Source organism: Hyperolius riggenbachi, chromosome 4 (assembly GCF_040937935.1).
Source record: "Hyperolius riggenbachi isolate aHypRig1 chromosome 4, aHypRig1.pri, whole genome shotgun sequence".
NCBI lineage: Eukaryota > Metazoa > Chordata > Amphibia > Anura > Hyperoliidae > Hyperolius > Hyperolius riggenbachi.
In genome coordinates this window covers 210637820-210663995 of record NC_090649.1, presented here as the reverse complement: position 1 = coordinate 210663995, position 26176 = coordinate 210637820, and the positions used below count along the sequence as shown (strand labels likewise).

At 43.1% G+C, this 26176-nt stretch overlaps 1 protein-coding gene across 3 annotated transcripts in view; it reads left to right on the top strand.

Moving 5' to 3' along the window:
* The window catches only part of FAM131A (family with sequence similarity 131 member A), a 115486-nt gene extending 93896 nt beyond the window's left edge, over nucleotides 1-21590 (top strand). For all 3 annotated transcript variants that reach the window (XM_068279359.1, XM_068279358.1, XM_068279357.1), the window contains exons 2-5: nucleotides 13190-13283; nucleotides 17084-17266; nucleotides 17745-17873; nucleotides 20348-21590. In XM_068279359.1, coding sequence (XP_068135460.1) covers nucleotides 13214-13283; nucleotides 17084-17266; nucleotides 17745-17873; nucleotides 20348-20751 — 786 coding nt within the window. In that variant the 5' untranslated portion in view covers nucleotides 13190-13213 and the 3' untranslated portion in view covers nucleotides 20752-21590. The remainder of the gene's footprint in view (nucleotides 1-13189; nucleotides 13284-17083; nucleotides 17267-17744; nucleotides 17874-20347) is intronic.
* Nucleotides 21591-26176: the final 4586 nt, after the last annotated feature.

The window sequence follows — 26176 nt, the reverse complement described above, 5'->3', positions numbered from 1 at the left end:
GTCTCTCACCTCTAGTTTCCATTAAATATGGAGAGCTTTGGTCCCCAGTTTGCAATGTGTCTGTTCTAAGAAGTGCTGCTGTGCTTTATCAGAAATTTACAAGAGGACTTCCTGGGTTCTATGAACAGCATCTATGAACTATGAACAGCATAGTGTTTGCAGACCATTAATTAGGAATAGCATTGCACCTTTCTTGAGCCATCTATGATCTAACAGTGGATTTTTTAGGTTTCTTAGAGCCATACTCAGCTGTCACAATGCCATACTCAGTGATGCTCCTGTATAGCCTCGACCTTGAACTATCACCAGAGATATGGAGTCCAGATCCCTGCTGGCTACAGAATGTGAATGCATATACCATCTTTAGGGTCCTTTCATACTAAGTCATTTGCTGTCAGTTATAATTGAACAGATATAACTGATGTGCAAACCGAGTGAAGGTAATGTTCATGTTCCCCTATGGCTCAGTTCACATTTTATGCATTTTCAAGGGAATCAGAAGTGAAAATAACTTATGATGTAATGATTTGTATGTGTAGTACAGCTAAGAAATAGAACATTAGTAGCAAAGAACAGAGTCTCATATTGTTTCCTGTACAGGAAGAGTTAAGATACTTCAGTGGTTATCTATGCAAAAGAGCTTCTCTGAGCTCTCCCACAAAGCTTGGTCGGCTACAGTGCTGTTTTCTTAAGGAACGTATCTAAACCTGTCTCTCACCGCTTCTTGTTTGTAAGATTTTACTGCAGGAAAGTTCAAAGGGTCATCTCTCTTTCATAGTTTAAAATACAGAGTGTAGTGTGTAAACTGCAAATAGAAAATTATGCAGTTATAAAACAAAAAAACTATATAACCGGAAAAAATGAGACTCTTTTCTTTGCTCCTAATGTTCTATGAATTATCCGTAGTACACATACAATTCATTATATCATAGGCTGTTTTTTACTTCAGTGTCACTTTAACTGAAAACTTTTTTACAAAGCATTGCTATTGAACAACTGATCAGTTAAAACACATCAGTTTTTCGGCATTGTGAAAGAGGCCAAGAAATTAGGCATTCATTCATGGCAGCAAACCGAAATAAAAAAGATATCTTTACAAAATTAAGTTTCATTATGACTAATGCAGCACCAATATACTGTATGTAAGTGATGAAATGTGGAAATTGTAACTTTCATTCAAGCAGCTGGATAACATACACACGGAGATGACATCTAGATTGCGCTAAAAATGTAGTAGGTTGCTAACAGCAACAGTAGCAGGTACTCCCATCAGCAGTATTTTCATGCATAATTCCCACCTAGGATATATACTGGTAGTATCAGAAGGCAAACTGCTGAGTACACTTTGTACAATGCTCAATATAAACTGTAACAAAGCAGGTTTGATGATGTATGTCAGTACACTGCAGATATGTCACTTCTGCACACAGTGATTTACCTGTAAAACCCACAATGGAGCCGCTACCTGAAAATCCTCTATTGCTCTTCTGCTAGCTCCCACTGTACATTTTCCATTAAGAGGTGATGAAATTTTGATCTTTCTGAGTGCAGCGAAGTGCCATAGGAGTGGAGCAGTGCAGTGTTGGCTTTGTTACAAGCCTGTCTGGAATAGCTATTAAGTTGTGTTGCTTTGCTATCACTACTGTGGATTTATGGTTAGCCCTGGTTTGTGAAAACATGATTTGACCAAGAGTACACCTGCTATGCTGACTTGTGCTGGCCACACACTCAACAAAAAGGATGGATTTGGTAAAATACAAATTCAAACTATAATCTTGAGAATGATCAATTCATTGTCATTGAACTGAACACAAACCAATTCTCAACTGGGAGACCAAAACAATTATTGTATTGAATTAAATCAAACTGATATTTTTGAATGTGATCAGACAGTTCCTTTACATTCCTTAACTTTCGTGGGTGTGATTATTTCAGGCCCCTTTTAGGCCTGGAACCCACCGGCAGCACTTTTCTAGGTGCTTGTGATTTGAAAAGCTCTTGCTAATGTAATGCTTTGTGTGTGACTTGAGGGATTGGATTTTTAAAAAAATCAACCATAGCAGTACATCTGGAAGCACTTCTCAAATCACAAGCGCTTAGAAAAGTGCTGCCAGTGGGTCCCAGGCTTAACACTTAAGTGCATCACCGCATACCCCAAACATCACAAACGTTGCATCCCGTCGCAGGACCAATGATAACCCTATAGGGTATCACATTTAATGCGGTGCATTGTGGTGCGCCCATCAGGCATCTGGAAAAGATCCTTCGTACAACAATTAAGTGGCTTCCCACCGGCAGAGGGAATGGCGAGAACAATGTGATCGGGGCTGCTCGGACGTCGGGGGTCCACTAGATAAACGATCATTGGTCGTAGCGATTGTTATCGGCCAGTTTGGCCGACTTTTATCTAGTGTGCCTACGTGCAATTTCCCTGCATGCATGCAAATATACTTATTTACACTTAATGCACTTTCTGCATTTTATTTAATCAGTTATTGTGCCAAACCGCACTTGTTGTAATGGAGACAAATGCATTTGGTGTGTGGGAAGATGACATGCATGTTGTCCACACGCCGCAGGTGTGAACCCTCCCTTAAAGTACCCATATGTCCTTATGTGTATTTCTTTCAATAAATAAGACAGTGTATTTGATTTGAACAGGGCTGTGGAGTTGAGGAGTCAGAGTCAGTGGTTTCATAAACTGCGGAGTCAGAGTTGGAGTCGGATGATTTTTGTACCAAATCCACAGCCCTGGTAAGTATAATTAGACTAAGGAGTCAGAGCCATTTGGGGTACCTGGAGTCGGAGTTGGAGTCGGTGGTTTCATAAAATGAGTTGGAGTTGGATGATTTTTGCACCGACTCCACAGTCCTGGATTTAAACATTGGACCGGATGAAAATTAGTTGAAGCGATAGCATTTTTTTCAATCGAAGTGATGAGCGAATATAGATTGGACTATAGATTGGACTTTGTTTCTTCATGCTCTCGATCCTGCCTGTGAACCTTCACAGGCAGCAGTGCATGATCGAGGTTCTGCATAGCTTTAGGGCCTGTACACACTGCTGCGCTTTTAAAATCGCATGCGATTTTTAAAAGTGCAAGCCTTCATGAGAATAGGAAAAGCGCATCGCAGCAGTGTGTACAGGTCTCCGCGATTTTCATTATTTTTCAAAAGACCTTGCGATTAAAAAGCGCATGCGATTTGAAAAGCGCAGCGCAAGCGCAGCATTGTGTACAGGCCCTGATACTGCATTGAGCAAGCTAGCAGCTGCAGTGGCAAGATCAATATTAGACAAGATTTCTGCAGAAAAGAGTAACATTTGACTTATCTTTCTGTCTCTACTGAAGAGATCTATCAACTTTCTTGTAATGCTTTCTGAGTCACTCCCCTGTAACATCTCTATGAACATAAAAGTCAGAGGAAAGTCAAGAAACACCAGATTTAATAACTTGCTCCTTATGAGGGAGGTGTAGGAATGTATTTATATCCAGAAGGTTAGCATAGCAGCCAGGAGGAAACTAGCGTTTGTTAGAGGGAGGATAGGATGGGAGCCTCCATATTTCTCTAGTGAGTGACAGGTGCACTCTAATCTAAAGTGCCAAAACCCAAAGATTTCCTATTTATGATTGCATCGGCGGCATGAATTTACAGAGGAAAAGCAAAAGCTTTTCTTCTGCTCAGTAATCCTGATACAACTTTCTTTCATTTCAAATACAAATCATTTCCTATAGAATGGCAAAGGTGAAAAGCACAAATAGAAATAATTAAGGCTTTCAGTAATAATATTTTTATACTTCGTTTTAAATATCTATTTTTATGAAACTTTTTGGAGTTGATGGATTCTGTGCCTTGTATGTTTTTATGGCATATGTGGCATTACTGAAGCACGTATCACCACCCACTCAACATCTGAGCTTCTCCTGTCTGACACATCTCACTTGCTGCCGATCTCTCCAAATAGGAGCAGTATGATCATTAGTATTAGGCTTCATATACCAAACACACAGTATAAGAGAGAGGAGATCAGACAGTCATCTGGGATTCTCACTAAAGGCCAGTAATCATATGCACTTTTCAGCTACCTGACAATCAGCATGTTTTGCTCTGTGGAAAGGGCAATCATTGTTTCAGGCTATGTTGGTTGCAAGTGATGTTAAAGTGGACCTGAACTCCTGCTCAGCACAGAAGAAAAACATAAAGAAATGCACCCGGTATGTATTTAGAGAGTTTAGCCTGTGTAAATCCCCCTCACTGTAATTTTATTTCTCAGCTGTATCAGCTCAAGAATCTCTTCTGCCACAGCAGAGCAGCTAATTTGTAAACACAGGATGTTAACTATATGTCTGCTTCCATGAAAGCAGGAAGTAGACAAACTGCAGATTTATTGCAGGATTTGTATCAGCTGTAACAAAGAAATGTTTTTAGGTTATTATGCTGTTGCTTATCTTTTAAAGCAGAGAGGAAGTTCTGAGTTCAGGTCTGCTTTAAGTACTTTGAACCATATAACTTAATAATAATGCATTTTAATAGATTTAAATAAAATCATCTCTACAGTCTTTGAAGAAATATACAGAATATGCACGGATACAGCAGTTCAATCAAAGCCAGGGAAAATGAGCTGGAGATTACAATAACATGTCATTAGAAAGCTGTACCAAGTGAAAAGTGCATATGAATAGTCATAGCACATTATAGTTCCAAATGCATGGTATAAAAACATGGACCCATGACTGTGTAGCTTTGTACTACATTGATAAGTACACAGCTAGTGGTGGTTTGATGAACTTTCTGCTGGAATCTGATTGAGTTGTAAGAAAAATGATCACTGCAAAGATCCGATTGGGGGGAGCGTGATAGTTTGCAGAATCAGGTGACTAGGGTATGGTTAGCATTAGTATGGTCAGAAGCCTGGGCTTCAAGGTGTCCCTGACAGCAGTCTCACTCCTGTTCTGGTCAACATGTCATAGGATCAGTTTACAGCCAGACTTGCTACTGATGGCAGCCTTTACATTTTAGTCATTGCAGTTTCACTTAAAAATGATTGAGAACTCTTCTACAAAATGAGGCGGGAGCTGCAAATCAAAGCTGATGTGACAGTAACTCACCTGATTTGAGGTTTTATGCCATCACTGCAGGTTCTAATTCACATATGGTAATTTGAAATTACCATGTGTATATCAACCCACATGTGACCACACTTGCACATGCCTATAATTGCAGTATGTGCGGTACTTATCCGTTAGCCGGGCGCATCCGGCAGGTGGCGCTAATTACTATTCCCCCTCCAGGCCGACATGGATAGTAGGGAAAGATGTAACTCTGGTGGAGTTTTGTCGCCACCTAGAGGATGCGCCCGGCTAACGGATAAGTACCGTATGTGCTACTTTGGGCACAAGGATATTGAATTGTGAGCGTATTGGTGAATTGCAATTTATTATGTAAGTGTAGCAACAGTACTTTCACTGGCAATTTCAGTGCTTCACCTTTTGGTCATCTATCCCTTACCAATCCTCTTATTCTGTCTGACACCATACACTAACCTCTCACCAACATTGACCTCTTCCTAATGCCCATCCCCTCGCACTCGACCCTACACCAGTGTTTCTCAAACCTGTGACTCCCTAACAGTGCATGTTTTGCAGGCAACCTCACCTATGCACAGGTGGGGTAATTAGTGTCTTATCTATATGGAATCTATATGGAATCCACCTAGCTTGAGAGCCTAATTTCCCCACCTGTGCATAGATGAGGTTACCTGCAAAAGTCACAAGGACAGGTTTGAGAAACACTGGCTAACCTCTTAACTGTAGCTTTTTAACTTATGGTACCTCTTCCTACCTGATCCCTAAATAATGCCTCACTCCAACTTACCTTTGGTTGTCTTCCCCTTGGAGCCAATCTAAACACCGGGACCTGTCATCTAGTAATTAGGCACTTGAGCTGTGTAACAGTTAAGCACTGGCTTGCTAATCAAAATACAGGATGTAGCCAAAACGCAGAAACTCACCTATATAAATAACGGAATGCTGGTGCTGAAATTAAACATTAAACTGAAAAACTGGCCCTTGGCTATATATTAGCTAAGCACTGGCATCTAAATTTAACAATGTGGCCAAGAAACCAGTGCTGACCTATATAATAGAGAGTCGAGGGGGGCCCATACCGAATGCTGTAGCCAAAAAAGCCATACATGGCCATTTGTTAAGCTAACCATTCACCCACATTTTACATTAGGTGCTGTTCCGCTTATAGATCCCATGGGGTCCATGGCAGCATCAGAATACCATGTGTTGAATGTAACTGGTTTGCATGCTCGCACCCAGTGATTGGCTACGCCATACACAAATAGGAATGAGAGATGCAGAGGCAGGGCTTTAGCATTAGTGCATTACATTATAGTGGACCTGAACTCATAACTTCCTCTCTGCTCTAAAACATACACAACAGAAAAACATTTATTTGTTACAGCTGATACAAATCCTGCAATACATCTGCAGTGTTTCTACTTCCTTCTTTCATAGAAGCAGACATATTGTGAACATCCTGTGCTTTCAAATTAGCCTCTCTGCTGAGGCATTGAGCTGACACAACTGAGGGATCAAATTACAACTTGTGCTTATTCATAAATGAGGGGGAATTAGACAGGCTAAACCCTTTAAATACATCCAGTGTGCATTTCTCTATGTTTTCCTTCTGTCCTGTGCAAGAGTTCAGGTCCTCTTTAAAGCTCGATTGTAATTTGTAAAGAACAGCTGACAGTTGCTTCAAGGTCTATGGTTAGGAATAGTTCACCAACTACCTATAGAAATTACTCCTACAAAATCAGGTCTAGAAACATAATGGAGTTCAATCCTTCATGATAAAAATAGATAACATTTAAAACACAATTACAGTTCCATTAATGATACGTTTAAATACAGCATTGTTCTATTTTTATGTTATGTTAGAACTCTGAGGATTTTAACTCACGCAATTAGCTTTTCAAACTTGGAAGTGACACTATAAATACATCCTGGAAAGTGACATGGGGACACCCCACCACCTTCAGAGTTATGTGCTGGACAGCATATAAGGCAGCACATCACATTGCTGCATGCAGTTACTGTATGTCTCTTTGTACAATTAGATGCCATCACTCCTTATCATTCTCATTGGCAAAGTAAAGGGCGCAACAGGGTCATTTATACATACCCTTTACTGTTAAACTGAAAATCTTTTACAGTCTTTGATACCATATGGAGCCATCTGGAAGGGTGATACCTTCCATACATTGATGTTAACTTACCGTATGACACTTTAAAGCTGGTTCCTAGCTGACACTGCTTCTTCCTGCTCATGTCACTGCTCTCCTTAGCTTGCTTCTTCCTGCTCATATCACTGCTCTCCTGGAAGGATGTGCCTTAGCTTGCTTCCTCTTGCTCATGTCACTGCTCTACTGAAAGGATGAGCCATAGTTTGCTTCCTCCTGCTCATGTCACTGCTCTCCTGGAAGGATGTGCCTTAGTTTGCTTCCTCCCACTCATGTCACTGCTCTCCTGGAAGGAGGAGCCTTAGTTTGCTTCCTCCTACTCATGTCACTGCTCTCCTGGAGGGAGGTGCCTTAGCTTGCTTCTTCCTACTCATGTCACTGCTCTCCTGGAAGGAGAAGCCTTAGTTTGCTTCCTCCCACTTATGTCACTGCTCTCCTGGAAGGAGGAGCCTTAGTTTGCTTCCTCCCACTCATGTCACTGCTCCCCTGGAAGGAGGAGCCTTAGCTTGCTTCCTCCTACTCATGTCACTGCTCTCCTGAATGGATGAGCCTTAGCTTGCTTCCTCCTACTCATGTCACTGCTCTCCTGGAGGGAGGTGCCTTAGCTTGCTTCCTCCCACTCATGTCACTGCTCTCCTGGAAGGAGGAGCCTTAGCTTGCTTCTTCCTGCTCATGTCACTGCTCTTCTGGATAGATGAGCCTTAGCTTGCTTCCTCCTGCTCATGTCACTGCTCTCCTGGATGGATGTGCCTAAGCTTGTTTCCTCCTGCTCATGTCACTGCTTTTCTGGATGGATGAGCCTTAGCTTGCTTCCTCCTAATCATGTCTCTGCTCTCCTGGAAGGATGAGCCTTAGCTTGCTTCCTCCTAATCATGTCACTGCTCTTCTGGATAGATGAGCCTTAGCTTGCTTCCTCCTGCTCATGTCACTGCTCTTCTGGATAGATGAGCCTTAGCTTGCTTCCTCCTGCTCATGTCACTGCTCTCCTGGATGGATGTGCCTAAGCTTGTTTCCTCCTGCTCATGTCACTGCTTTTCTGGATGGATGAGCCTTAGCTTGCTTCCTCCTAATCATGTCTCTGCTCTCCTGGAAGGATGAGCCTTAGCTTGCTTCCTCCTTATCATGTCTCTGCTCTCCTGGAAGGATGAGCCTTAGCTTGCTTCCTCCTGCTCATGTCACTGCTCTCCTAGAAGGATGAGCCTTAGCTTGCTTCCTCCTAATCATGTCACTGCTCTCCTGGAAGGATGTGCCTTAGCTAGTTTCCTCCTGCTCATGTCACTGCTGTCTTGGACGGATGAGCCTTAGCTTGCTTCCTCCTGCTCATGTCACTGCTCTCCTGGAAGGATGAGCCTTAGCTTGCTTCCTCCTACTCATGTCACTGCTCTACTGGAAGGATGAGCCTTAGCTTGCTTCCTTCTGTACAGTGACCAGATTTTTCTAGGCTTAACCTGGAACAAGAAATGAGCGTGTCCATGACCGTGGTAGAAAAATGGGTGTGTTCATGACATGGTGTGGGTGGAGCGAACTGTAATGTAACTCTGAGGCAGCGGGCCAGAGTTTCCTCCCAAAACACAAATAGACAAAGTGACCCTAAAGGTAATTAGGCAATGTTCCCAAAACGCATAAGAAAAAGCATTGTTCCCACAATGATGTGGTGAAATGGGAGATTTGCATCATGGATGTCAGTCCATTGACATGATTGTGTACTCTTTAAAATGCTGCAGAAGATGTCAGTGCTATATAAATGCAGTATATTCTGGCGTATAAGACTACTTTTTAACCCTTGAAAATGTTCTGCAAAGTCAGGGGTTGTCTTATATGCTGGGTGTCATTGATGCTGGATGATACACCCTATCCTGTTACCGCCTCTCATATCTCGCTTCAGAGGACTGTAGTGAAGCGCCGCAGGTGCACATGTGCGAGATCTGAGAGGCAGAGAAGGAGGTAAATTGGATACAAGGGCGGGCCAGAAGGGTGAAAGAGGTGTGCTTTATGGGCACAGAACGATTTATTCTTCCATACCGCTCTGATAAACAGGTAAACAGGGAGAGCTGACCAATCCGCTTAGGGAGAGTTGACCTATCCAACCAGTCAATCACCTAATAATATGGTAGGACATTAGACTAAGACTATGGTAGGGATTAGAGTGTGAGCCCCACTAAAGACAGTCAGTGCCATGACTATGTACCCTGCAAAGTGCTGCAGAAGATGCACGTGCTACATAAATACATAATGATATGGCGGGACATTAGACATTGACTATGGCTGCAGCAATAACCCCACAGTAGCAAATGTAGTCTCCATGGCCATTAAATAATAACTGCAGCAACTGTTACCTCTGACACATGAATTGCAATAACCATTACCTCCAACAAATGAAATGCAACTAATGCAACTACCGCTACCTCTGACACATGAAATTCAGTAGAAAATTATTACTTTAACTCCGCAAGCATTACCTCATACGGCCACAGAGTCCATTGGCTGGAACACCCGGCGGCCAAAAGTGGGACATAACCTGGGACACATTGCAGCCTGGGACAGGGGACCCTGAACATGGGACGTGTCCCAGGTAAAACGGGACGTCTGGTCAGGGTACCTCATGCTTGCTTCCTCCTACTCATGTTGCTGCTGTCCTGGAGGGAGGAGCCTTAGCTTGCTTCCTCCCACTCATGTCACTGCTTTCCTGGAAGGAGGAGCCTTAGCTTGCTCCCTCCTGCTCATGTCACTGCTCTTCTGGATAGATGAGCCTTAGCTTGCTTCCTCCTGCTCATGTCACTGCTCTTCTGGATGGATGAGCCTTAGCTTGCTTCCTCCTGCTCATGTCACTGCTCTTCTGGATGGATGTGCCTTAGCTTGCTTCCTCCTGCTCATGTCACTGCTCTTCTGGATGGATGAGCCTTAGCTTGCTTCCTCCTGCTCATGTCACTGCTCTTCTGGATGGATGTGCCTTAGCTTGCTTCCTCCTGCTCATGTCACTGCTCTTCTGGATAGATGAGCCTTAGCTTGCTTCCTCCTGCTCATGTCACTGCTCTTCTGGATGGATGAGCCTTAGCTTGCTTCCTCCTGCTCATGTCACTGCTCTTCTGGATGGATGTGCCTTAGCTTGCTTCCTCCTGCTCATGTCACTGCTTTCCTGGAAGGAGGAGCCTTAGCTTGCGCCCTCCTGCTCATGTCACTGCTCTTCTGGATAGATGAACCTTAGCTTGCTTCTTCCTACTCATGTCACTGCTCTTCTGGATGGATGTGCCTTAGCTTGCTTCCTCCTGCTCATGTCACTGCTCTTCTGGATGGATGTGCCTTAGCTTGCTTCCTCCTGCTCATGTCACTGCTTTCCTGGAAGGAGGAGCCTTAGCTTGCGCCCTCCTGCTCATGTCACTGCTCTTCTGGATAGATGAACCTTAGCTTGCTTCTTCCTACTCATGTCACTGCTCTTCTGGATGGATGTGCCTTAGCTTGCTTCCTCCTGCTCATGTCACTGCTCTTCTGGATGGATGTGCCTTAGCTTGCTTCCTCCTGCTCATGTCACTGCTCTTCTGGGAGGGATATGTCTTAGCTTGCATCCTTCTCTTTCTAGAATTCATGAACAAACGTGTGTGTGTTTGATCAAGTGATAGATTTGTGAGACTTTGATTTGTCATTTGTGATGCATATGTAATTTAAGTGTCCCTAGATCTGCCGAGAGACTCTTTCAAAATGTTTAATGTGGATAAATGTGATTGGTACTTACATTCTTGCTTTGACTTATTACATGCAGAGCTTTTGGATACTGGATGAGCTAGCCAAGGGCAGAGTACATGCATAGCAGTTTGTGAAAAAGAACTGCAAAATCGAAGAAAACCAATTTCTTATGATAACAGGCTGATTCTGCCTGACTTGAAATTAGCATTGCACTATTTCTAGAACTGCAGTTGCACGTTAAACAAAATATCTGTGCAGCCTCATGTGTACAAACATTGATAGTTTGCTTTGGGCAAATGTTTCTGAAAAAAAATTCAATAAAGCTTTTGAAATGTAATATAAATAAGGGTTAATATGATAAGGGGCTGGGTGTCCTGTGAAAGGGGCTACCTGGGACACCCCTTCTGAAACTGGTGTAATAGCAATGGCTACTGACCACTGCACATCTACATCGATCACAACATGGGTGCAACCACCTGCCCCTCATCAGGACCAATGACCAGTGAGCTGACAAAGGAGTCAATCTAAAGGAATACTTTATGGAAGCAGAGGAACCTTGAATTGTGAATCCTAAGACTTAACTGTATTATGTTGGGGACACACACTAGTTCAAGCTGGTGTTTTTCTTCATGCGTATTGTGTGGAATATATCACATCTCTGCAGAGTCTCTTCATCAATTCCTGTCTTGTTCCTTCCTGCTAAGTGCCTAACAAAGTATTTACCCTTCTCACACTCTCCACAGTGTGCGTAATAAAAAAAGCTAAGTAAAAGAGAAGCGAGAAATGGGTTATTATTGCATGCAGGGCAGGGTGATGAGAGGTGCTCATGGCTTTTATAAATACACTGGGGTGTGTGTGTGGGAAGGATTACATGCTTTATTACACACTGAGCAGGGAGGAACTGCTGAACTGTAATTACAGTGCTGGCCATAAACAGTTAATCTCTCTCAGCAGTGGGAGGAGGTGGGCTGGGGCAGTAGATTTCCTGTGTGCTGACAAAGGATCACCCACTGTGCTGGCAGTAAGGAGCTATTGGATGTTACCAGACAGGTACTTTCAAAATAGTCATTACAAAAAGCACAAGCATACAGTTAATAAGACCTTGCACATTACTAAATTTATGCAAATTTCTTATCACATGTATTTAAAAAATGGGAGGCTAAACTAGAGGTGGAGGTTGCACTGAAAAAATATCTTCCAGTGCACATTCTGTGAAAGAAAAAAACTGAAATAGCACCATGGAGAGCAACTGTACCTAAACCTTCCCAAACAAAAAAGATGCATCAAAACCTTATGGTCGTGTTTGTTCCGAGATACTTGCTTGGTAGGCGTGATGGGAAATTCCATCTAACATGCAAATCTTTACAGACACAGGAAGTGGAAATCACCGTAGAAGATTAAAGACACTAGTTATCAATTATTAAGCTGACAGCCAATTACTTAGCACAGCTGCTGGCTAATTGTTTGGGAGTTAGTGGATTTAATTTGTTAGCATGGCTTCCACTTCTCGAGTCAGTAGGGATTTGCATCGGTAGGTGAATATTACTCTGATCCCTTCTAATGGTAATGCATGTTGTAAATGGCAAAGTTCATTGAAAATTTAATTTTTAAGGCAAATTTGCTAAATGATATTAAAAGCAAAATTCTTTGCTTTCACTACACACAATTATAAATCCCCCAAACTTATTAAGCTATATTTGGCACTAATATGTGTGTGTGTATATATATATATATATATATATATATATATATATATATATATATATATATATATATATATATTTTATTTGCTTTACCAAAGCAGAAAATCTATATTTCTCTTCTCAGATTGCATAAGACAATATATTAAGGAGAGGAAAACCGTAATAATGGCCATCTTTAGTTTAAGTTCTCTGTGCAAATGAGAAAAGGTCATGATTCTTCTCCGGAAAGCAGGAATAACCTTATTGCCTTAGCGCCAGTCTCTATGGAGACTGCTGTCCAGGACTTGTTGAGCCTTAATGTACATTATTCTAGATGTAGAATGATAAGGCCTACACTCTTAGATGTGTTCCAGCAGAAAGTGTCTTAGCAGAATATTCGCATACCATATAGCAAATCAATATTTGCAGCTTTTGCTTGTTGGCAATAGGAAGATCCCTGTAATGCATGTTATTTTTGCTCCTCATGCTCCTGTATACAGCTTGTCACATGCTACCGCACCCTGTGGTAGTAGAATCTCTGCTGCCTGGCTTACACTGTCTTTCTTTTGTCTCAGTTACATGCTGAAGATACTGGTGAAATGTTACCCAAGTCTCGAAGAGCCCTCACTATCCATGAAATCACTGCCCTTGCTCGCTCCTCTCTGCATGGTGAGTTTACACAAAAGAAGATGCAAAATACCTTCTAGCATTGATCAATGAGCGGTGAAGCTGTGCTCCTCCATGCCACTGGGATTTATGTTGCTTTGATAATGCTGGGATTGGTGCTTCTATGTACATCATGTCAGAGGGCGTCTAATGTGCACATCATTAGATGGTTGATTTCCCCATAGAATTCTATGAGGCTGTCTAATGGTGTTTGATCATTGAATAGTGCAGCCCTTACATGGATGTAAAGAAGCACCAAGTTCAACCTGTATAAAGCACAAAACCTCCAACTGCCATGATAGAGGTTGTGTGTCATTTATGGCGTTACCTATACTTCATCTCGACAACTAAGAAGTCCACTGGCAATCAACAAATATTCAAGGACATTGGGGTCGATTCATAAAAGCATTACTACATTCGGTAATGCAGAAAACAGCTGCCTTTACCGAGCACTTAGGAAAATGTCAATACATAAAAGCAGTTACCGCATTAAAAAGATACTTAAGTGAAGGGGGAAAAATTATTTTAACTCACCTGGGGCTTTCCTTAGCCCCCTGCAGCCGATCGGTGCCCTCGCAATCCCGCTCTGATGCTCCTGGACCCGCCGGCGGCGACTTCCGGTTTCGCTGTCACCGGCCGACAGGCATGGGAACGCGAGTGATTCTCCGCGTGCCGTTCCCAGCCATAATATCGCCCCCCATGCTGCTATTGCGGCCTCCTGGCCACAATAGCAGCATAGGGGGCGATATTATGGCTGGGAACGCGGAGAATCACTCGCGTTCCCATGCCTGTCGGCCGGTGACGGCGAAACCGGAAGTCCCCGCCGGCGGGTCCAGGAGCATCAGAGCGGGATTGCGAGGGCACCGATCGGCTGCAGGGGGCTGAGGAAAGCCCCAGGTGAGTTAAACTCGTTTTCCCCCCTTCACTTAAGTATCCCTTTAAAATCTGAAATTCCCAAGCAGTGAGGTAAATTAACTCAACACATTTCAGTAAATGTCAATTCATAAAGATTAGAGCAGGTGGTAATGGCACAGAAGAATACCGCCTGCTTTGAAGAGGTGATAAGAGAGCGATAATGGAGACTCACAAGCAGAAGCAGTGAGATCTCATCCCAGGCAGCAGCAGCAAGAGAAGAACAAACAAGGCTTCCCCTGAATACCTTAGCCTGTGTGTTTAACCTCTTGGGTTCCTGCTTTTAAGATGTGTATTTCACATCACAAAGCATGGCATGTGTAAAGTTTCTTAAAGTTCTTCTAAGCTGTGGCAATTAAATAGATTTTTTAGAAAGACTAATAGATTCAGAGCAGATTCAGGGCAAGAAGAGGCAGTATAACAAAACATCCACATCTACATTGAAGTTGTGATGCCTCTTTTATTGTAATGCTGTCTCTGCACGGAGAAATGTAACAACTCAGCCAGCTACTCTTCTCATGTTACCGACAGTTTAGTTCGGTAAATCACTGCATTTCTATCACATCTGTGAAAATGTTTATGAATTAGCACACAAAAGTCTAAAATCCCGAATGCAGTATTTTCCCCACCAGATTTTTTTTACCGCACAGCCTTTTATGAATTGACCCCATTGTGGGCACCTCCAGGCTCTGCAGGTCTATCCAACAAACCCTGAAGCTGTGACCACGGAGATACCAAATTCCTGGGTTCAACCAAACCAGAGGTAGTTCCCTTTATTGCAAGGTTGCAGTGAGAATGTACAGTACAGACTAGCACTGCCCATACTTCCTGCCATTTCATATGATAGCTATTTATGTTGCTTCATAAAAAGCCCTATTTCATTTATTACAGTCTTAATGTCTACATTTTCCTTGAAAGTAATAAAAATGCTTAGGCTGTGTGTACATGGATGTTGCAGTACATGTAGTGTTTCAGTGGTGTTTGAATAGTCACCCGCTTAATTCTTCAAACATGGGAATCGGGCTGCAACTGAAAACATTGATCTTAAAACCTAAACCAAGTGGAGCTGAAACACATGTTAAAGCCAGACTAAACACAAAAATTAACAAAGCAAATTCTAACAGGAATTAGATATAAGTGAAAATAAGCAGTGTATAGAAGCAATGTGGTGGACAGACAACAATGCCAAATCAGCTGAAGCTGCTTGCAGCCTTTCCCTCCTTTTCCCATGCTGCAGCTACTGGGTGAGTGAAAGCTGTGACCACAGCCCTGATTCACACTTGACCAGTACTAACGCAGGGGAGCATCGCCCATTACCTATAAGCAAGTTTTGCTTTGAATTTGCCAGGGTTAATTAAGGGCTTCGTAGTGTGTTATCCTTTAATCATTAAAACATGCGCAAAACGAATTGCACTTACTAGATAAGAAGATACATGCGCATATCTGGGCTTGCGAGCCCTCTCAGCAGCAACCAACGGTGGTAACCTGGGAACGGCTATGGCCAGTAATGGTCTGGGTCCTGGTGGAAAGGAGATATAAAGGTGCCCGCCATGGTGCTGAAACATGTGCTGATGACGTCACGACGTGTTTCGGCGTATCGATGCGTTCGTCAGGTAACGTCACCAGCACGCACAATTCATTTTGGGCTTAGCTGGGTGATGACACTGTTTCATAAAATATCATTAATTAAAGTCCTGCCTTTAACCACTTCAGGACCACAGGATTTACCCCCCTAAAGACCAGGCCATTTTTTGTAAAATAGGCCACTGCAGCTTTAAGGCCAAGCTGCAGGGCTGCACAACACAGCACACAAGTGATCCCCCCACCCCTCCCCTTTTCTCCCCACCAACAGAGCTCTCTGTTGATGGGGTCTGATCGCTCCCCTAGTGTATATATATATTTTTTTATAAATTTTTTTTATTTTTTAATAGTTTTACTTATTTATTTTATCCCATCCCCGCCCTCCCTCCTCCCGTTAGCCAATCACTGATCGGATCACCGTCGACACTCTGCAGGGGACAGCCATGTCACACTTGCTTGGCTCTGTACATACACGTTTATCTCGTGATGTCACATGTCCGTTCAGGTACCCTTTAAGATCTGTCCAGAGTACTACAGCAGTGCAGATCAAATACAAACATTTGCGCACATAAGCGAAGCCATTAGAAAGAAATTTAAATTGTGAAATACATGAATTTGTGGCAACCAATCATATTTTACTTTTGATCAGTTTAGAGCAATGACGGCAAATGAATGTTATTTGGTTGCTATGGCTTACTGCATTTTGCTGTAAGCTTACTGAAATGGATTTCTTGCACGGGAAACATCTGTGTGATTATGGAAGCTGCCACGTTCTGATCTTCTCTGGTAGTGAATGCAGACAGTTGTAAAGAGTCCTGAACACTTTTCAGACACAATTTTCGTAATTGTCCAAACTGCCATCCTGATTATATTTTATGACTGGCTGCACCTGCTGACAGGAAAATTAGATAGCTGTTTGCAAAATTATTGTAAAGAAAACAGTTCTGGCAGTTGCACCATGGAGACGGTTGTCAAGGAACAAGGAAAATTCCACCTGTTTCTTAGCTGGAAGACGGAAAAAGCTTCAAATGGGCTGAGTGATAAACCAATGCAAGTCACTGTGAAGAAGATAGATCGGTTTTGCTTGCTTTAGGACGTTTGTATGAGGTTCAAAGGAAATGTAGGTCAGCTATTCCTTATCCCTTGCGTTAGGACCGATGTATATGCTGGAAAAGCAAGCAGTAAGTACATGCACTCATGTGGCCTTTCCAACACACAGTCATAAATAGCTGTAAATAGATGTATACAAACACTATTAGACGTCTGTACATAATTAGACACCTGAGCCCTGTCTTCTTTCCACATGGCAGGAATCTCACAGGTGGTGAAGGATCATGTGACCAAGCCTACAGCCATGGCTCAGGGACGTGTGGCTCATCTGATTGAGTGGAAAGGCTGGAGCAAACCCAGTGATTCTCCTGCAGCTCTGGAGACTCACTTTAATTCATACTCGCACCTGAGTGAGGGAGAACAGGAGGCCAGGTTTGCTGCAGGTGAGAAAGAAGCAGAGCTAATAGCTGGGAAAATGTACAAGTATATTTTTTATTCACTTTGTATCTCTCCCTGTTGTTCACGTGTCCCTCTTCATGTCCTCTTTCTCTTCTGTTTGCTTATTTTTTATTCTCTATCTCTCGGTGCAACTCTCTTGCTGCTGCCCTCATGGGAGCTTTCTTTTTTTTTTGTTACTCTCTTTTATATCTTCCTGATTGTTTTATTAATTAATCAAACACCACAATTCCTCACCAACTTCTATGCCACCTTTTTTTTTGGACCATGTTGTTTTAATGCTTGTTTTGTTCCTTTTGGTGTGATCGTTTTGCTTTCCACGTGTTGCCTTTTCCACACCTCTTTCTGCTAAATGCTACATACCCGCACGTTTGGCTATTCACTTCTTGGGTTTATGTTCTCTTGCACCTCATACTTTTGCTGTCTGCTGTTCCTGTGCCTCTTTTGTCTTGCTTACATCACCAGGAGTAGCTGAGCAGTTTGCTATAGCGGAAGCTAAACTCCGTGCCTGGTCATCAATTGATGGAGAGGATTCTACAGACGATTCCTATGATGAGGATCTGCAGTCTTCAGTGGACCAATCTCAGCCTGCAGGCAAGTGATCTCACACACATGCAATGCTTATAATCAGAGCCGGATTATCCACCAGGCAACAGAGGCAGTTGCTTTGATCTAGTAAAAGGTCAAGGGCCCCGTGGCCCGAAAAAAGATTTATTGCCCCGTTCATGTAACTCTTTATGGTCCGTTAAAAACAAAATCTGTAGGAATGCTCTCTGTAACCTAGATAAAACACACAGTGTTTCTCTCCCTTCTGTATCCTCCTCCCCCCTCTTCTTAGCTTGTAAAGCTGTCAGGCACAGGCTGGGGGCTGGAAAAACTAATGTTATCTTTGTGATTTCTGTCCAGTTCAATCCAGCATTCAAACATCAGAAGCTGCTTGCTAGCCAGGAAGGATTCAGGTACATCTGTAGTTAACTTTTCTTCCATAATATAAAATCATTTAGACCAGGAGTTGTAAACTCAACTACAAAGTGGGCCGAAATTGTATAATGAGACCTAGTCGTGGGCCAAAATTGTACACTGGAACCTAGACGCGGGCCAAAATTGTACACTGGGGCCTAGACAATGGCCAAAATTGTACACGGGAGTAGTCGCAGGCCTACCTCAATGTCTACTGGTCACATTCCTCCCTTATAAAGTTCTCTGGTGTCTAGTGGTCCTCCCTCCCCTATACAGTTCCCTGGTGTATAGAGACCCCCACCCTCCCCATCTGGCTACCTATACTGGGGGGGGGGGGGGTGACCGCTGGCTGTACTGGAGGGTCATCTGGCTACCAATAGGGGGGAGTCACCTGGTTACATATACAGGGGGAACATCTGGCTACCTTTACTGGGGGGTTGTCTCACTATCTATTCAGGGGGGACATCTGGCTACTACCTATAGTAGGGGGACATTTGACTACCTATACTGCAGGGACATCCTTTCAACCGGGTGGCTGAGGAGGGGGGCCCTAAATATATTGCTCTGCTTGGGGCCCTGTGTGGTCTTAATCCGGCTCTGCTTATAATATGTAAATCATTTTCTTCACTGATTGCCAGGCCCTACACATTTAAAGTGTACCCCAGTTGAAACATATAAAAGTATTTATACTTACCTGGGGCTTTCACCAGCCCCCTGTAGACTGTGAGCTCCCTGGGCATCCTCCAAGGCTGCTCCATTCTCCCACAGTATGATCTGGTAAATCCCCAGACTTGCCCAGTCACCCTCCACTGCTCATGCACAGTTCCGGCCACGTGCATCCCTGATCGTGCTGCTGTAGTCAGGAGCGATCTGCACATGCGCAGTTTATGAAGACTGCACACAGTGCTCCCGGTCTCAGCTAGGGCTGTGCATGCAGCAGACTGCGATAGAATGGAGTGGCCCCGGTAGGACAGCACGGGAGCCCACAGTGTACAGGGGGCTGGAGGAAGCCTCAGGTAAGTATAAATGTTGGTAACTGTTTCAGGCATGGGCATAATCTATATATCTAAAAAGCTTAAAAAGCAGTTGTTATATGCATAGTGTGGACGCAGAGCTGTGCGTGCATATTACAACTGCCAACTACTGTGTTCGAGGTGGCGGAGGGGTAGAGAGGGGAGGGGGTGCGCACACTCTTGCATGCATTCTGCGGCAGGTATTGGGCATGGCAGCTCTGCGGCAGGTGCGCATGCGTGTAGGCTAATTATGTGAAGAATCAGGGGATTACTGGTACATAATAAGAACAACTGTAGGTGCAAAGACTGCAGATATCACCCAGTGTTTATTTTTCCACTCACTTCAAAGGTTTGAGCTAATTACTTCAGACTCCTGACAGCAAGTCAAATTTTATTCCCCTAGATGATATTTTTTGCCAAGAAAACTGACTCTTTTACAGTTGTAGGTGCAAGTATTAAATGTTTTTAGCCTTTTTTTTATGCAGCAATGTTTTGAAACACAATTCACATGTATGTGCCTGAAAAAGGTCTGAGATGCAGTTTGATGAAAAATACATCTAACCCTAAATATCAGTAAGGCTTTGCACACATGCTAAATGGTTCTCAATGGAGAGGGCTGCTCGGGGACACCTCTGATGAGAATCTATGGTGTGTACGGCGGTCCCAATGTATCAGCGAGAGGTACAGACTGCTGGAGCATTTTGTCCGAGCGCAGGTTGAAGCCATTGTTCTTCTCCTTACCTCTTTGATGTGCACCATGCCATTGCCCCATCGCCCTTCCTCCATAGAAACAGATCACGTCGCTAGCCTGCAGGCTTGCGGCCTCACATTTTCACCTAGGGGATCAAAGTCCTGATCCCTATGAGCAACAGTCTTCATACATGTGTACAAGACTTTAGGTGTGATAATAAACCCTCTTTGTCCTCTTTCATAACCATGGTAAATGCAAGTTGTTGTGTGAATGCTCATTTATCAGGTATGTAAACATGCTTTCTATTCCCTTATGATGTGTTGAAGTGATATACTGTACCTCTGGCTGGAACCAGCAGGCACTTCTTTTAGTATGTGACTGAAGTCTTTATTTCGTTCCCGCAGATTTTCTAAGTCCTCTACAGAAGGATTTGCTGTCATCACGTATATGCTGCTGTGATAGTGACTCGTCACGTACCCTGTCTCCTGAGACTCTGTGCTCCAGCCTGTGCAGCCTAGATGAGGAACAGCTGCTGTTGGGGTCTCCAGCTCAGTTGGCTGAAGAGTCATTGCTCATCAAACCTCAGTCAGTTCTAGGTACCTATGATCGCCTCCAAGATCTGGAATGTGAGGACTCTTCATATTCTATGTCCTTCTCTGAGTCCTGTTTAAGTCCCAGCGAAGATGAGCTTATTTCCTTCCCTTCAATGAATCGAGGATCAGGGATGCTCTCTTTGCGTAGGAAAGGTTCAGATGTGGTTTCTTCTGGGGTGGTATCTCTAGATGAAGATGAAGAGGACCAACCCTGACCTGAAGTCATGCTGCCATTTTTATACCTACCTTCGTTCTTTTTCTTTTTTTTTCTTGTCTTTCTTTCTGGTTATTCTTCTTCTTTATTTCAGAAAATCATTGACTGATCAGAGGGCATTAATTCACCTAATCATTAATTCACCTAATCATTACTTCTCTTTGTTACATTTGATTTAATTTGAAATTATTTTATGCATTTCATTCTGATTACCTTACTTTTTACTTCCATTCACTATTGTACTTTTAGTTTACCACATCGCCTTTCTCACTTTCTTTTCTTATTTCTTTAAGCAAAGTTAATTGCCTGTTTTCTCTGTCTTATGCATTTGGTCTGTTTTGCATGACCCTTGCCCTATGGTGCCACTCTTGTTCAGTGGAGGGCCTTTAAGCTGTTGTCTGCATGTCTTGCACCCTCTTGATGCCACAACCAACTGATGCCACCTCCAGCCTGACTCTTGTATTGGCAGTGGAGTCTTTGGGGACAGTGGCAGCACGGCTTGTCCCTATCATCTGGATCTGTTTCCAGTTCTGTGGTTTTCTATGCTCTGCAGATATGATGAATGTGGGGTATATTATGGATTCTGTGATATTAGTGCAGCCTCTGGACTGTAGAAGGACTTGTGGAGCTCTGGTGACACTGTGGGGGATCCTCCTCCATGTGTGCTCTGCAGGCGCATGCTCTGTGCGGGGGAGACCCTTCTTTTCTAGCGTTTTGTATGTGTCTGTTTGCTGCTCTTGGAAGGTCTTGTGCGGTAACATCAAAAGTTTGTAACTCATTTTCCTGCGTCTATGAAAATACATGACCAGTTGTGTACATATAAAATAATATAAAAAGCGACATTTGGAGTTTAAGAGTTACCTTTATTACACTGAACTGGGTCCTTCTTCATTGTTGATGAACGAGTTTTCTTACAAAGATCAAGGTTCAGTAATCATGGATATAATAGCATAGATCACATTGAACATGCTCATGGACTGTGTATACAGTAACTGACAACTGAGTAGCACTATTCTGCCCACTCCACCAATTGAAGGACAGCTAAAGTGAGAGAGATATGGAGGCAGCCAGCCACATTTATTTACTTTTAAAGTGAATGGGAAGCAACATAAAAAAAAAGCCAGATACTTACCTAAGGAGATGGAAGGCTCTGGGTTCCATAGAGCCTTCCCGCTCCTCTCCCGGTCCCCATTATAGCGCTAGCTCCCCCGTAGCAGCATTCAACCAATTTGGTCAAATGCTGTGGTCTCTGCCGCCGAAGGGAGTCTTTGGAAGTTTTTCGGGGGCCTGAGTGCTCCAGAAGACTGGCCGCTCAATACTGTGCATGCGCAAGCGCCCTTTATCACCTAATCGCACGTGCGCAGTATGGATCTACCTTTCTTCGGGAGGACTCAGCTCCCAAAGACTTCCGAAGTCCCCCGCGACAGGAGATTTGAACGGAGGAGCTGCCGCCTGAACGAGAGCACCAGGAGAGGAAGACTTTATAGGACCCAAAGCCTTCCCTCTCCTTAGAAAAGTATCTGGCTTCTTTTTTTTTAAACAAAGATCCCATTAGCTTTAAAGAATATCAGTTGTCTGGCATTCTGCTGATCTTTCATGTATCACTAGTATGTAGTATTACACACCTGAAATAAGCATGTGGCAAATGCTGTCAAACTTCAGTCAGAAACATCTGATCCGCATGCTTGTTCAGGCTCTATGGCTAAAAGTATTAGAGGCAGAGGACCAACAGGACAGACATGCAATATTGTTTGAAAGGAAATAAATATGGCAGCCTCCATATCCCTCTCACTTCAGGTGCCCGTTAATGTCAGCCTCCATGGTGCACTGGCCTTCAGATGAGGTGAACCTAAGGTGGATTAAAGGTGTGTACTGACATAAAGATTTTCATGGCTTAAACAACTGTTCCTGATTGGCTGTCAGTTTATTATCTATTCAGGCACCAGACCTCCTTCCACCAGCTCTGTATATGTGTAGCATCCGCTCCAATGGTCCGCCGTGGTCCGGCTGTATCCCAGGGTAGATGCATTGCCCCCATAGGTTATATGGGGGAACGCATCTGCCTTCCTGCAATTATCACGGACTGCACAGAAGTGCGGTCCGCTTAATACAACGGATCCGTTGCAAGAGTGACAAGCGTGAATGGCTCCTATTTATAAAATAGGAGATGTTCACTGTCTGTTTAGCGATGTGCGGAAAACAGACAAAAATATCCATTCTCTGCTCAAGTGGGAACACAGCCTAATGCAGGAGGAGGGCTGTATGCCCTCACTGATCTTTTTGTTTTATGAGGAAAGAAAAAGAGCTGATAGAAATGTATTCAAGGATCAGTAAACAATGGATCCCAGCCTCACACCACCATATCTATACATGGTTGCTAAGGAAACCATACAATACATTTGTATATAGGATCTGATCTACTAAGCCTCTTCCAGGTGGGAGATTATTGGAGAATATAATATATGATCTTGCAAACCTGGCCTGATTTTATTAGAAATGATCTGCTATTAGGAGTTATTGGTATGTTACAACCCTCCTTATGGTCATATCAGACTATAGTGCAGATTACTGAATGGTTGATGAACATGTGATTGTATGATTGCAGGAACACGCAGGTACCCACATTGACAAGCTGTCAATATATCAAGACGTCCCTGGATGTAGTACTAACAAAGTTGCTGTTGGTACAGCACATGATGGTGATCGCACAACGTCTGATCCAGTAACCTTTCAGTAACCCTCACTATGGTCTGACCAGGCCACTTACATTCCCTAGAGCCCCCTGGTCATTCTACTTCTGGTCATCAGCACTGCACTCGTCATCCTTATAAAATTGTCTAATAATACTTCACCTATTTGTCCTGGTGCATATTCACTGGTGACAAGTAACACTACTTAATTTCCAGTTTATATTTTACACATTTATATTAACTTACTATTGCCATGAGCTGTACCTGTCATTTATTTTCAACATTTTTCTTTTTGTTATTTGGGGACTTTTTTAGGTGGAAATGTAGATTTTATTTTGATGACTTAATGCACTTGCAGTATTTGCTTTCACAATAGTCAGCAATGTGACCCCACAATAGCCCCTTTGCTGCACTTCCTAACTTTATAGCTCATTTCTGATGACATTAATTGTGACATATTAGATACACTTTCCAGCCTACCACATCTAAAATACGATGCTTACATTTCCAGTCTTCTTCCACATGAAAACATTTTGCAGGAGCAGCAACAGACTTCCATAGCTGCTTCCCTGAAATCCTTGTGTGATGTGAGCTGTATGCATTGTGTCTGGGTTACACTGACATAACCAGAAAACAGCGTGCTGCTTCCAGGTGCCTCATCCACAAGCAGTTTCTAACTAAAATACTGACTGTAATAGCCGTGCTCCTGGTGCAGATATTCTCCCAGATCTACCAAGTCACTCAATGCCAGAGCTTGTTTATATCTCTTGGACAAGATCCTTGTTTAGCCTTATGCTAAATCAATCTCATTTAAATGACCTGGTCTCACATTTCCAGTACTATAGGCTGCAATCTAGTGTGATAATCTGTGTCTCACTGTTTTACAGACTGCACATCAGGATGGTATCTGAATAAACTCGACCTACACAGGATGTTGTTAAAGGGGCACTACAGCAAAAAAATGTAAAATTTAAAATATGTGCAAACATATACAAATAAAAAGTACATTTTTCCAGAGTAAAATGAGCCATAAATGCCTTTTCTCCTATGTTGCTGTCACTTACAGTAGGTAGTAGAAATCTGACAGAAGTGACAAGTTTTGGACTAGTCCATCTCTTTATAGGGGATGCTTATGGATATATTTGTTTTCAAAAGCACTTAGTGAATGGCAGTTGCTCTGTCCAACTGCCAAAAAACTGTGTAGTGAGCAGGGAAGCTGGCCAGCACCATTGTTTACATACTTTTTAGGGAATAACTTTATAAAGAATAAAAGCCTTGCTAAGAATCCCCTATGAAGAGATGGACTAGTCCAAAACCTGTCACTTCTGTAAGATTTCTACTACCTACTGTAAGTGACAGCAACATAGGAGACAAGTAATTTATGGCTCATTTTACTCTGGAAAAAAATGTACTTCTTTTTGTACATGCTTGCACATATTTTAAATTTTACAGTTTTCTGCTGTAGTGCCCCTTTAATATGTTTACCTAGTATGCCTCTGTTCATGTGAGCTGCAGCACTGATTATTTAAAGGGAACCAGAGATGGGATAATTGGGTGCATTTATACTTGCCTGCAGCTTCTTCCAGTCCCATGAAGTGCGGAGGCCCCCTCACCGTTCTCTTCGCCCACTCCGTTCACTATATCCCTCCTGGTAATCTGGCCGGTCACGCCCAGTTGTTCGCTTCTGCCAGTTGCGCACGGCAGGGGGTGTGGCAGCGCATTGAGCAGAAGAGCGCGGCCGGTCAGATTACCGGCAGGGATATCCAGTGAACGGAGCGGCTAGAGAGGACAGTGAGGGAGCCCACACACCTCATGGGGCTGGAGGAAGCCCCAGGTATGTATCCCTTCTCAGATACACTTTAGCCTGCTACACACATCCAATTTTGATTGGCCAATTTTACCACTTCTATGTAGTATGAGGGCCAACTGATTTTGAACATTTTTAAACACAATATGCAGGTAACCTCTCATACTAAATGGAAGTGGTAAAATTGGCTAATCAAATCTTGATGTGTATGCCATGCTTAAGTGGTTTGTTACTACTGTCTTTGCTCCCTTTGGATATATTTCTTTTGCTTTTGTGGATCCTGTGAATGAGATAGAAAGCAAGGGAAATTTCTCTGATTGGAACCCTAAGGGAATGATGAACATTTGAACCTGCCCCCTCTGGACAAGTATCTTGATTGCTGTCTGTATCACTGCTGTGGATTTTTTCCTCTCTTGTAACACATGAGAGCAACAGGAAGTACTGTATATACGCGAGTATAAGTCTAGAAATTTAGGTCTGACTCGCATAATAAAAGTATAGGGGTCGACTTATACACGAGTCACTGGCAACACTGAGCACACTGAGTAATGTGTGTGCTACTTAGTGACATTCCCATTTGCAGCAATATACCCTGTGGAACGTGACACTTGATAAAGGAAATGCCAAGAAAACACAGGTCTGAAAGTCCTGGCCACAACAATTACCAAGGAAAGAGCAGGGGAGAAAATACTGGGCTGCAGGAAGGGGAGTGAATACTTGCTGCACGTGGGGGCCTGGAGGAGTTAATGGCTGCACTAAGGGACAGGAGACTGCAATGCTTTATGCAGTGCAGTCATTAAACACTCCTGGTCCTCAAGTGCAGCTGTTAATTCTTCCTGGTCCCTAAGTGAAGCCATTAAAGTGGACCTGAGCTCTTGCACAGGACAAAATTAAAACAGAGAGAAATGTTCCCTGTATGTATTTAGAGA